Source organism: Syngnathoides biaculeatus, chromosome 5 (genome assembly GCF_019802595.1).
Source record: "Syngnathoides biaculeatus isolate LvHL_M chromosome 5, ASM1980259v1, whole genome shotgun sequence".
NCBI classification, from domain to species: Eukaryota; Metazoa; Chordata; class Actinopteri; order Syngnathiformes; family Syngnathidae; genus Syngnathoides; species Syngnathoides biaculeatus.
Window position 1 is genome coordinate 8,505,522 of NC_084644.1, and position 13,925 is coordinate 8,519,446.

Sequence of the window (13,925 nt, forward strand, 5' to 3'; positions counted from 1 at the left end):
AGAGACAATTGGCGCGGTTTTCTAGGTCGAGAAAGACGTCGGAATTACTTCCTGCGGTGTAAATACTACTGGGAGTTTGAACACATCCAACCAAGTTCTATACTTGTAGGATTTGCGTGGAGAGCATTGCTAGCTTTTTTTTTTATTCATTAACTGGAGTGTTCCTTATGCGTCAATTTTGTTGTGTTTGCATATCGTCTCGTTTTCTTTAATAAGTTGTGAGCAGTGTTTATACATTTATTGAGGCCAGGCATATTGTTTACTTTTGAATAATCTCAAGGCACGCCCCCATACAAAAATGCCCCAATAATTTGCCGTGGCGCAGTGGATGGGCGATCATGTGTTTAGTCATCTATTTTGTACACACAAAAAATGTGCAGTCCATGGTGGATCTTGAATGGGATTAGGTGGCAGAACTGAACCAGCTTTGCATTGGAAATGTTTATGAACCACGTGGTAAAAAAAAAAAAAAAAAACGTGCAGTCACATGGTGGAAATAATCATTACGTGGTGTACAGCGTCTCCTGGTGTCCACAGAAAAGGCAACGCTGAGAAATGACAAAATGGATTTTATTCGGAGACCTTTTCGCGTGCAAAACTCACGTACTCCATTTTATTACTCTCCTTTTTAATCGCAGATGAACAAATCCAGTTACAGTATTATTAACAAAATGGATCACAACTTACAAGGAGAAGGGAAAAGGAAGGAAGCAAAGTTAACAGTTCACTTAAAAATTATGCTGCAAAATGTGAATTTTAAACATACCCCCTTTCCTACTTTAACCGGAAAAGTATGTCATCAGAAATATATTTTAATGCAATCAGTTAAAAATCACACTCCAAACAAATGGTGAAATAGTTGGAATAATACTAAAAGAAAACAGCAGAGACAGAAAATGCCAAAAATACAGCAAAATAGACAATTTTCAAGAAGACAAGGATATGAGCCAACAACTACACAAAGTACCACTCTCTTAATTTTTTTTCCATACAAAAATAAACTACTGTATTCCGAAAGGTGGATTTGTTGCGGTTAGACAAGTACCTCTGGGAGGTGCCGTGGACTTAAGTGGTGCAGACTAGCCCTAAAAAAAAAAAAAAAAAACGCCAAACATTGTAGTTGGAGTGTGTCATATGTTCGCTTACTAAAACACATTTTTATTGTTAAAATAACTCTTTTTTTCCTTTTTTTTTTTCAACCAAGTGCTTTACTCAGCCATACCACCCCTGTTAATAGAAAACAAGCAGCCGTAAAGTAGATGTTTTATTAAAGACATCCCACCGGCTGCTTCATTTTGCAGGAAAGTACCAAATTTCATCTCTTGGTTAAGAATAACGCTCTCCAAGTTTGGGCTTTTGTTGTTCTTACAACACGTCCACGTGACCGTGCAAGGATGTGGTGTTCCCCCCGCAGTCCACATACTGGTAAACCTCCTGGGACACCTGCTCGGTGTGGCCAAAGTACGACGTGGTCACAGTCACCCTAGTAGAGGGGGGAAAAAAAAGCCACCGTCACTCCATAGAAATGATATTTTATAGTATGACGTTATTAATAATTGTTAGAAATGGCCAGCGTGCTAGTTTTGTTGAATGCATCATTAGCTTTAGCCGCATGGCTCGTTGTCACCGACTCCTGCTGATTTGGCGCAGATTTTATACACTTGTACATTTATTTTATAAACTTTTATACTAATGTTATGAACTGTAATCTGATATATGGCGAACATCGCGTTAAAACAGGATAGCTGACTTCCGGTAGATGCTACGCTAATGACCATGACTTCAGTTTGATTACATGAACATTTTGTTTTCTTTATGCCTGGTGTCTTTGGGCATAAATTACCGTAATTTCCGTTTTATAAACAGTGACTTTTTTCACATGCTTTCAACCCCGTGGGTTATGCGGTGAAACGGTCCTTTGTGTATTTTTTCTAATAGCTACAAGGGGGCACTCAAGCGAAAAAGGGAAGAGAGACCAGTGGAATACATGTGCCGAGGAAGTAACTTTTACCGGTATGTTTTTTTTTTTTAACCAGCCCTGTTAGCGCTGTGCTAGCTACAGTGTTGTCAGTGATTTTTACCGGTATATATTTTTTTAACCCGGTCCTATTAGCGCCGTGCTTGTGTATTTCTGCTATTACTACCATGTCTCAGTGATTTATTAAATTTTTTTTTATTTATTTTCAACCGGCTCGGTTAGTGCTGTGCTACCGTGTTGCTACTGTGTAGGTGCCGTGGCTGTTTTTTTTTTTTTTTTTTTTTTTTTTAAACCAGCCCTGTTCATGCTACCGTGTTGTTGCTATGTTGAGCTAAGTTAAGGTATTAAAACGTTGAAAACTCCGTGTACCGTCTTTCTTTGTAAATCTCTCGTGTTTCAATGGAGGCACTTGCGGCTTTTACAGAGGTGCGGCGTATGTATGTACTAAATGGTATTTCCTTTACAAATGTACTGGGTGAGGCTTATAATCCTGTGTGCTCTGCAGGCCGGAAAATACAGTAATTACAAGTATATCATTTATTTATACCAATTTTATATGATTTACACGTGAACAGCCCCCAGATATTGAATATTGTAATATTTGGTGACTCTGGTGACATCTTGTGTTGAAAAAAAGAAATAGATGTTAAGTTACTACGGTTGATTTGCCACCACCCCCTTCACCGTTCACCTGAACCAGGAAGATGTGCTTGTAGCCATTTTGTAAAATGTGGAAGTTAATTGCCCGCTGGATTAGTATTTGTGCTGACGTGTGTCTTTAAGAGGCGTAGCCTCATTAGGTGACATTTGGGGCCCTGACTCTAGCTTGGATTCGTTGTTTACCATGTGGCTAGTTCATCCATCCATCTATGATCTGAGCCAATTATCCTCACAAGGGTCGTGGGAGTGCCTGCTCTTATCCCGGCAAGGTACACCCTGAATTGCCAGGACATTGTTTGCTCAACGATCTTTTGCGCGTGTTTACATTCTGTATTTGTGTTTGACTCTGTCCCGTGAAATCAACAGCTGAAAGTGCATTGACAACTTTCGATCTACATTTTTTCCCCCCTTTACTCAAGTGGTCCAGTATCTAAAGTAAATAAATAAAAATCAACCAAGCAATGGCTCATAACGAAAACAAAAAGTATGTCCTGGGCACCCGTATATCCAATTAAAACAAAACGTCATGTTACCTTCAAGGAGAAAATGACACTGAACTAGTAAATCAAATCCAACTTACTGCATCATGACTACCATGTTGTGGACTCTGATGGACTGCAGCGTGCAGTAGTCGCTGTGGATAACAAAATTATGTCAGTGCTCGGTAAAAAGTTCATTGTACACAGAATACACATTTAGGAACGTATACTTACAACATATAACTTAATTCATCTGCGATGACAGTGGGGACTGTGTAGTCGATCTGTAAAACATTTTTTATTTAAAATTCAAAAATGAATATTAGATTTTATTTAGTGTTTAACGTATCCCCCGTTATAAACGGCCATCGACTGTGCCTCGTTTTTGTTTGTTGTGTTTGAAAGAAGAGCGTTACGGACCTGTCGCTGGTCCAGAGGTACGATGACGGTGTTGTTGGTGTTGAACTTGGCCTTGCCGATCACCGTCTTGGCGAACTCCACCTGGGCGGTGATGTTGGTGACTGATATGGCGTAGTAGTTGTTATTTGTGATGTTCAGCGTATTCTGCATGGAAAAGAATAAATGGGAGATTTATGGCTCTAAACCCCCAACTGTTTGAGGGTATATGTTAACTTGTTCTTACTAAAGTACCAGAAAAGTGCTCTATGTTTCAATAATTTGGTTAAATATGTGCTATCTTAAGTCCTTTATCTTTTCATTTTTTGTTTTAAATGATACAAATGTGACTGATAATCAGTTGTATTGAAGATGAGTAACTAATATGGGAATGAGGATTGTCTGACTAAGTCAGGCATGAGCATTTCACAGAAACGATCGTTCCGTTACCGTGTCGTTACCCAGCCTGAGAAAACACGGAACCGAAAGTCCGTTTGCCAGATCTCAGGGCTTGTTTTTCATAAAATTCGCCCATGTGTGGAATGTAAAACAAGTTCTCAACGAAATACAACAATCTGTATAAAACGAACCTACATGAACCCCTTTATTTTTAATGATTAAAACTTCCAGCTTTGTCAGTGTGGTTTACAAACAGCACCGGTTTCCGTTACGCATGCGCAAAGTCGAGTTCTTCATATCCGGGTCTCTCAAACGCTAGTCAAACGTGTCGGTTGCTAAGCGTAAAAGACAAAATGCTCATGCCTGCTAAGGCTTTATTCTGAAGTACATGTAAAAACCGGTTCCCGTGAGCATTATCAATGGGAACCGAAAAATCGTTTCCCAGGACAAAAATCAACGGAACCGAAAGATCGGTTACCAATCTTGCCGAAATCCTCATCCCTGTAAGTTGTTAACCGTTGTTGGAAAAATTGTGAAATTCAGTTTTCATACATTTGCTTTACAATGAAGAAAATGATTTGCTGAATAAATGAATTATAGAGCTTATTTAGCAGGAAACAGATCTGCACCAAAAATAGGAAATGGCTGGTTGTAGAAGACCGCACAGAGCCAGACTGTTGGACGGCACCTTTTAGATAACTTCGAAATGACTTTTGCCATACTTACTAATTCTAAAATACTTATGGAATGTTATTTTTCTTTTACTCATCTGACATATGACACGAAAAATCAAGAAAACAATGCTTCTGCCCTTCCCCCCTTGGGGATGTTGTAATTGTGAAAGCAAATACAAGAAATGAGTCGTTGAGAACTGCTTGAGAGCGTGGTGGAGAATTGTGGGGTGCGGTTCTCTTCAGTTCTTCTTGCATGCAAGCAAACTGGCGATGAGTCCCTCCTCCTTATTTTGAAATGGTTTTAACTAAATGTCACCCTGATGAACCTGACAACCGTGGTTGGCAATCACATGCAAATCATACCTGGTTCTAGCCCGAGGTCATTGGACAAATTTCCAAACAGACCTTTCATCTTGTACAGTTAGGGGTCGCCACAGCATGTCATCTTTTTCCATGTAAGACCATCTCCTGAATCTTCCTCAATAACCCCAACTGTCCTCATGTCTTTCCTCACAACATCCATCAACCTTCTCTTTGGCCTTCCTCTCGCTCTTTTGCCTGGCAGCTCCATCCTCAGCACCCTTCTACCAAGATACTCACTCCTCCGCCTCTCGACATGTCCAAACCATCAAAGTCTGCTCTCTCAAACCTTGTCTCCAAAACATCCAAGTTTGGCTGTCCCTCTAATGAGCTCATTTCTAATCCTATCCAACCTGGTCACTCCGAGCGAGAACCTCAACATCTTCATTTCTGCCACCTCCAGTTCAGATTCCTGTTGTTTCTTCAGTGCCACGGTCTCTAATCCGTACATCATGGCCGGCCTCACCACTGTTTTGTAAACTTTGCGCTTCATCCTGGCAGAGACTCTTCTGTCGCATAACACACCGTACACCTTCCGCCAGCTGTTCCAACCTGCTTTGACCAGTTTCTTCACTCCCTTACAACATTCACTATTGCTCTGTATTGTTGACCAAGTATTTGAAGTCATCCACCTGTTTCTCTGCTCTCTGAAGCCTCACCCTTGCCCCCCCCACCCCTCTCATTCACACATATATCCTGTTTTACACAGCAAACAGGAAGGGGCTCGGTGCAGATCCCTGATGCAGTCCTGCCTCCACCTTGAATTTTTCTGTCACACCTGCGGCACTCCTCACCACTGTTCTGCTGCCCTCATACATGTCCTGTATTATTCCAACATATTTCTCTGCCACACCAGACCTTACATATGGTGTACCACAGTTCCTCTCTTGGTACTCTCGTCATAGGTGTTCTCTAGATCCACAAAGACACAATGTAGCTCCTTCTCCTGTTCATCAAAGTACAAGTTTTGGAATTTTCACAAAATAGCTAGAAGAATCCTTGAAATCATTGTCAACTTTTATACAATGCTCTGCCCCTACATTACCTGGTGTAAGCAAAAATATCTACCCAGGATAACTAAGATTATTTGGCCCGAATTCCATTTTTCAAGCATAAATAAGCCCTGGAGTTCACAGAAATATGGTTGGGCGAATCGTAGAAATTGTCAAAATTTGACGCCAAGCTATGTCCCTGTAGCACGTAAGATGTCTGGTTCCAACTGGGCCTCAATGGGAGAATTCGCGAGTAGTACTTCATCCAAGTGCCCTGAACGGTGCCCAAAATGATCTTTCTCGGCTGCAACCGACTGCTGAGTCACGCTTCTGTGAGTGCTCGCATTGATTTCTCCTGCCCAAAACAGAGGACGAGAATCTTACCGTAATATTGAGATAGATGATCTGCTTCTCGTGGTCGTAGGACACATAGGCAGACTTCACGCCCACGTAGTAGACGTCGATGGTACGGGGGAACAGGAAGAAGACGGCCAGGCTGGACAGCAGCAGGCACACGCACACCGATATGGTCACGTAAAGCTTCCTGCGCCCCAGACAAAACAGAACTCGGACAAAGTCGCGAAACCCTTTTGATCGCTCATCAGTACGTGAACACTCACGTCCTGCTTGGCCTCAGCCTTTGGTCGCTGTAGGGAATCAGAGCCACCAGCTGATTCTCCTGACCTGCTCAACGGTTATGAAAACAATTGAAAGCAGTTATTATACACCAGAGGTGGACAGACCATTAAATATGATATACAGCGAGCCTCTGCCATTTGCCGATCATCAGTTACAAGTTGTTAATCGCTATCATTAGCTTCCTCCCACGTTATCAGTTATTTTTTAGACATTATTAACCAATTTAAAGAAGAACAAATCTATTAACTCTAATTTAAATGAAATTCCTGCCTCTTCCCTGGATTTGCTTATTTATTGAGGAGAAGGAGACACAGCAGCTCCATGAATAAATAGATAAAAGGGTGCGTGAGCTATATTTCCATGACAAACACTTAAAAGTTTTATGTCAGCCTCAGCAGGGAGCGGTTTGATAGCCTCTTGCTGAGCTGTCTCGGTAAATCATTTTTTTTATTGCCCTAAAGCTCAGAGTAGCGACACATAACATTTAAGACTTATTCCATTTTCCCTTTGCAGTTTACAGCACAAGCACAATCTCGACGGTGCGCCGCATCACGTCAGCTGCACTTGTCGCGCTGCGGAATTCCGTGGTCCCGCCCCCGCGGCACATACACGACGAATGGGAAAGTTGACGGCGCACTGGGCGTTGCCAAGTGTGGTGCGAAAAGGGTTTCAGTTTGGAATTTTTCACCTCGTGGGATGCGACCCGTGCCCTGACACGTGGGACAGGTCACGCTGTCCCGACCGGTGAACTCCACATATGGAAACTGCGACACGTCTCCATTTTTTCCCTCTTCCTGCACTGGCGTCTTGTCGTAATCGTCCCTATTCGGCGTCAGCGCTTCCTGACTGTCGTCTTTGTGCTTGGCCAGCAGTGACTGGGCCTTCCCCATGGCTGAGATGCTTCACTATATAGCGCACACACAAAAACACATGCACATTGTCATTATCGACTCAATTATGGCCAACAATATTGAAGCTAGTGTTGATTTCCAAAATTCACCAATAATAATAAGTAAATGGGGTAAAGAATTTCTTGTGTGACAGTTAAGAAAGTTAAAAAAAATGTGTTTGGCTTTGTTTTTGACAACCCCCATTCCACAAAAGAAATAGCTTCGTAAAGATGCTAAAACAGTACAAAGTTATGTAAATTAAGACTCGAGCGTCACCACATGAAATATCAACGTGGAGTTAAGACTTTTATTGTTTAGAGGTGTTTAAAGGAAAATTCCGATGGTTTGGAGTAACAATGTATCCAATACGTCACGTAATATGTACTCTATTGTGATAATGTGATGTTAAATCCTCTCATTTAAGAGTGTTTTGGGAAGGTTTTTTTAATCGATAATTACGAATTTTCAGGTGCGCCTCCATTTTCGCGAGTCACATGACCTACGTGCGCGGACGTGACTTGTTACGTGCCGTTTGAAACGCTCGATTAAATTGGACACCATTACGCCCAGCGCCAATTACTCGGACTTATCCTCATCTGATGAAGAAATAGTAGTATCTTCAGATCGGGAAAACGGAGGAATACTTCTATACGGATTTGAACCTGTGGCTGTAAATAATGTTGAATATTCAGATGATTCTTCGGGCGGAATGACGTGGAGTCTGACTACTCTGAGGTCTAAGCGCGACATAAGTGCATAAACAAAGGCCCCTGGGCGCTCCGGGCCGGCAGCCGCGGATGGTTCTTCGGAATGACGCAGAGTCTGACGAACGAGCTCCGGCGGTGGGCCGTGAGCAAAGGTTTCAGGCGGCGGAGGCCATTAGCCAAGTTTCGGTGGTGGCGGAGGCCTTTAGCCTAGCTTCGTTCTGATGCGGCGGAGCCGTGAGCTGAGCTCGCTCCCCCATGAGTGAGCTCCGTATGGAATTATTCCTCCATCTTCCCGATAAACCGAAACTACTGTTTCTTCATCAGATGAGGATAAGTCAGAGAAATCAGCGCTGGGGATAAATGGCTTCCCATCTAATCGAGTGTTTGGAACGGCACGTAACACGTCACATCCCCGCACGTAGGTCATGTGACTCGCGAAAAAGGTGGCGCCCCTGAAAATTCGTAATTGTCCATAATCTTCTCAAAACACTCTTAAATGAGAGAGGATTTAATATCCCATTATCAAGATAGAGTACAATATTAGATGACCTATTGAATACATTGTTAATGCAAACCACCGGAATTTTTCCTTTAAAAATTCCTGTGTGACCGTTAGTTACAAAACAGCATTTTTCTTTTTTGCAACCTTTTTTGAACGAGTTTATACGAGAAGTTGCACAAATTGAAGTCGGCGAGACTCTTGCGTCATCGTACGTGTTATCATAAGCCGAGACTTTGATCATTTTTGTGGTTAACTTCTTGCGTGATAGTTCAGAATGTTAAAAAAATGACAATGCGCATCACAAACACCTTCGTGCCTTCATCTTAAACTTTGCAGCGGTCCTTTATATTTTACTTTTAGCCTGATTTTTACAGTTCTACAACAGTTATGAATGCTAAAATATGATTTATCGGGGTAAAATGTGCCTCTCAAGTCACACAAAACCTTTTGCATATTTTGTGAGGGGCCTTTTTAGTGACCCTTATTCAAATACAAGGAACAGGAGATTAAGAGAATTAGATACATGGGAACTTCCGTGGAATCAAGTCAATAAGACCCAAGTGTCACCTGACACGTTATCTCTGAAGCCAAGACTTAAAATATGTTGACATGGTTAAATTTTTGTCATGTTGTCTTGCTTTTTCTTTGACTTTTGCCGACACTTATTCTAAAAGGAGGAGCAGCCTCAAGAAGGGGTGCACAGCAACTTGAAGACGTGAGAGTGTACGTTATACGTGCAAGGAAAGTTGAGGCCGTTTTCATACTTTTACATGGTTGTTGTTGTGTTTCGACAGCTAAGAATGCTAAATAGCATCTGAAACTCTTAAATGAAAGGGTTAATAAATAGTTATGTATGCATCTCATTGACGGCGAGGTTCATGCTAAAACTGCAGTTACTTTTTTGCCACAGTTACCATCATTGCAGTGTTGTTGTGAGAGAGATGTTTGAGTAATGTGTTGTGGTTAACCATTACGCACGCTTACAGTACATGACTTCATATCAGCAGTGTCAAACTCAAGGGCTGCATACATTAATGTATAGAGCCCATGAAGCATCTACGTAGTGTTGCTTGCCGAAATATGTATCAAAATTGTGAATTGTCTTCACTTTTAATTACGCTATATTGGAGATTTTGACCAAACTTTTTATATTCAACAATACTATTCGTAGTTGAAATTATATTCCTTGAATTGTGATTTCAAAACGTAACCATCAATTTGCTGTGTAGCGCAAATGTTTTTGTACAGCTCTGTGTTAGTTTGTCTAATTTTGACATTTCTTTGGTATATTTGGGTAAAATTAACCTCTCTGTTAATCTTAAAATTACTGACAACTTTCAAAATATATATATATTTTTTTAATCATCTATAACATTTGCCGAAGGTCTCGTATATGATTTCAGTCACAAAGTCTCCCTGAACGGAAAAATGAGTTTGACATCGCTGCCCGAGTTTCCATGCCCAACATGAAGCTTTGGCCCAGGCCGCCATGCTATTTCCAGAAGGCGAAGACGCGATCGGGAACACAAAATCCCGCTTTGAAATCATTCCCAACGCCCCAGTGACATCGTCGGGTACATTTTACAGTGATAAACGTTGGATTGATAACGTTTGCCGACACAATAACATGATGTCGTCACGTTCTTTCGCCATTGAGCTCCTGAACAAAACAAACGCAATGGATGGCAGTGCGTCAACCGCAACTGCTTTTTGTTATTCACGGTTTCATTCTTTTTTCCCTCCTTCTTTACAGACATTACGCTGACAATCCGTTCCATACACACTTACCCGAGTTGTCGTTCTTTAATTTGCGAAATCGACCGTCAATGCCGGTGCGTCATACGGTCAAGTCGTCGCGTTTGTTGTCCTTCTTATCAGCAGGGGAGAACGAAGCCGGGGGGAACGCCCCCCTTCCTTCTTCCGATTGGCCAGAAGCTGCTGATGCCGGTGACGTCATGCCCGGCGTCAATATTAAATGGGGTTTAAAAAAATATATATATATGCTTATGGATTCCACGATGGATGGTGGATGAGAAATATATTGTCAAATGTAAATAACTAATAATAATATAAACTAATCTCTTATATATTTGAGAAAATGCTACCCTGTGACAACATTCCTCACAGGTTGAAGCAGTTAAAAAAATGGATGTTACAGATTTCAATGATGAAAAAAATAACCTTTATTTTTGTGGGAATGTATCTTATTATTATATCATAAAACACTATGTATTATTTTGATTAATTTATTTTGCACTTGATTGATTAAAATACTGTAGTCAATGTTTTAGACGATAACTTAAATTCATAGAGTTTTATGCTTATACTTCTCGTCAACCATATTGCAAACTACAAAAAAATCTGATTAATTTATACTCAGTACTTGTATTTTTATTTTATTTATATACTAATACTGTATATCTAAAAATAAGTGATGTTCACAGATAAATTATCCATTCTGTTTGTAATTGTTACAATTAGTGTATGTGTACCTGTTTGTAAGGTGACCTGGATTTTTTTAAGAGGCCCCAAGTTTTAAAATGTTAATCAAATTATTATTATTTTAGCATTAAAACTTGTCATTTATAATTATAAATGTGGTATAGTGATTGATTTAAATTACTCTAATAATAATAATTCATAGAGCTTCATGCTTATGTTTCTCTTTAACCACAATGCAAACTACAAAAGAATCTGATTAATTTATACTCAGTACTTATATTTTTATTATATTTATATACGTATACTTTATATCTACAAAATAAGTAATGTTCACAGATAAATTATCCATTCTGTTTATAATTGTTACAATTGGTGTATGTAATTGGCGACCTGGATTTTTTTTAGAGGCCCCAAGTTTTAAAATGTTTATGAAATTATTTTTTTAGCATTAAAACATATTTGTAATTATAAATGTGGTATAGTGAATAACTTTTTTTGTGACTTGTAAATGCTAACTTTAGCTAGCTTTATCATTAGCGTTGTTTTGTTTTATTTTATTATTATTATTTTTTTTTTCATGAACGGGCCAGACGGTGGCAGTGTGCGGCCACGCGTGACTGTCTCAGTGGTTCTATGTAAACATTTTCCCGTTTACCCTCTTTTGTGTCCCCCCCACCAAAATCAGTGACTCGGTACACACCATTTCAAACAACATGGTCTTCTTATTGATATTATTGGCATGGCAGACACATTATTTTTGGGCAGTGTGAATTTCCAGCACACAGGCAGTTTGGCATTCATCATGAAAAATATGGTAAAAAATAAAAATCCAGTTTGACCATCACAGTGACCTACTTGGGGTCATTATTGAATTTGTCTTAATACTCGGGCTGAATGACAAGAACGGGCATCAGGCAGAGGCTGTAAATATCCCCCGCTCGAGAACAGATTTAGCACTTTTGCAGCAAATACGCTTTCAGTGATGCGCCGCTGCCACGTTTCCGACGTTTTAGCCTGTGAATTGTCCCAAGTTTTCACACTGGCGGTTTGTGAGGAACACAGACATTGATAAGTCAGCCCCTGAAATATGAATCTTTGACAAGCTCAGAGCAAATCTGCAGCGGCTGATATGGAAATGTCGTCGACGAAATGGCTCTGAAATCACCAGTGGCTATTTTTAAACATCAGCACTACATTTAATGGATGTTATAAAAGGAATAGCCTCTCACCCTACAACCATAACTTCTTTCAAAGGATGGTAAAATAGAACTTTTTAATGACTTCAAAAAAAAAAAATCTTCATGGTATTTTTCTATGCCACACTGATACGGTATGACTCGGGAAAAAAAAAAAATAAAAACCCACCAAAAATAGTCATTAATTGAACCTCAAAAAGATGGAAAGTCCAAATTTAGAGTTGTGCGCTTTCAATCGAGTACCATGTTGTACCAGAACACGGCGGTCAGGACTCAGCTTTACAGGAATAGACGTAGCGAAAAGAAGAGGATGATTTCTGTAACATTTATGATCATTTCCATTAGCTGGTCTAAAGGCGTTTCAAGTTGTATGTTCGTATGAAGATAGCAGACTTTCGTTTAAAAATTCATAAATGGGCAAGCGAGAGCCTTCTTTTCTTTATTGACAGTGACAGAGCGAAAGAAGACTAAGGAGTACTTTAAACGGTGTCTTTTAGAAAGTTTAAATGAGTTAACTTGTGTCCGAGGAGTGAAACTATATATAAAAAAATATCTTCATATGGTGTTTCTGTCTCACTGATATTATATGGTAAAGGGACGATATTTTAAGATACTGTACACAGTTTTGAATAGAAATAAAGTACCATAATTCCCGGCCTACAGACCGCACTTGGTTACAAGCCTGACCGAGTACATTTGTACAGGAAATACCATTTGGTACATACATACGCCACAGCTTTTTTTGTGACACAGAAAGATTTTAATGCTAGTGCGGTGCTATCGCTAGTGCTAACGCTAGCACCACGCTAAACCTCGTGCTAACGGTAGCGCCGCGCTAGCACTAATGCTAACAGGGCCAGTTAAAATAAAACTTACCGGTAAATATCACTGAGACACGCCATTAACACAGCAGCGACATGCTAGCACAGCGCTAATGCTAACACAGTGCTAACAGGGCCGGTAAAAGTCACTTCCTCGGCACATATATTCCACCGGTCTAACTTACTTTTTCCGTTCGAGTGCCCCCTTGAGGCCGTAAGAAAAAAAAATGCACAAATTAGCCTCATCACCGCATAAACGGCAGGGTTGAAAGCATGTGGAAAAAAAGTCGCGGCTTGTAGGTCGGAAAATACGGAATGTTAACCTTGTAAAAATTAAAGAAATGCTACTATGAATATGTAATATATGGTCAGATTTCGAGCATCAGAATGAAAATAGCTGTTAATTCATGCTACCTTCCGTATTTCGTGTTGATGTTGCTTTGCCATTTTAGCGATACCACATTAGCAACACATTTGCTAATTTTTGCTCCTGGTCAAGTTACACATGGCACCCGCTTGTTGCCAGGTAGATTTCACAGGGCTCACTTATCACTGCCCCGTTGCCCAATGAAAAATAGGTATGCTGGGATGTGGGGAGATGTGTAAATCCATGGAGAGAAACAGGAAGACAGGTGGACAAGCGCAAAGGAAATGACTTTAAACACTTTATTTATACAGTTGAATCTGTATCAATTATAAATTGCGTACTGTAAAGTCGGTGGAAAAAAACAGTGTCATCTTCTATATCAGAGCGTGATATTCCACCTCGTGAGATAACACTGCATTAATT

At 40.3% G+C, this 13,925-nt stretch overlaps 2 protein-coding genes across 2 annotated transcripts in view; one reads left to right on the plus strand and one right to left on the minus strand.

The window, feature by feature from the left end:
- thsd7ab (thrombospondin, type I, domain containing 7Ab) overlaps positions 1 to 13,925 on the plus strand; it is a 180,494-nt gene that overhangs the window by 1,675 nt on the left and 164,894 nt on the right. The gene's annotated exons all lie outside the window — the stretch shown is intronic.
- Positions 608 to 10,591, minus strand: tmem106ba (transmembrane protein 106Ba). The gene is made up of 8 exons (XM_061821096.1): positions 10,465 to 10,591; positions 7,266 to 7,482; positions 6,559 to 6,622; positions 6,323 to 6,482; positions 3,538 to 3,681; positions 3,352 to 3,401; positions 3,219 to 3,272; positions 608 to 1,483 (listed from the first exon to the last, which is right to left on the minus strand). The coding sequence occupies exons 2-8, from the start codon at positions 7,465 to 7,467 to the stop codon at positions 1,366 to 1,368; spliced, it is 792 nt and encodes a 263-aa protein (XP_061677080.1). The 5' UTR covers positions 7,468 to 7,482; positions 10,465 to 10,591; the 3' UTR covers positions 608 to 1,365.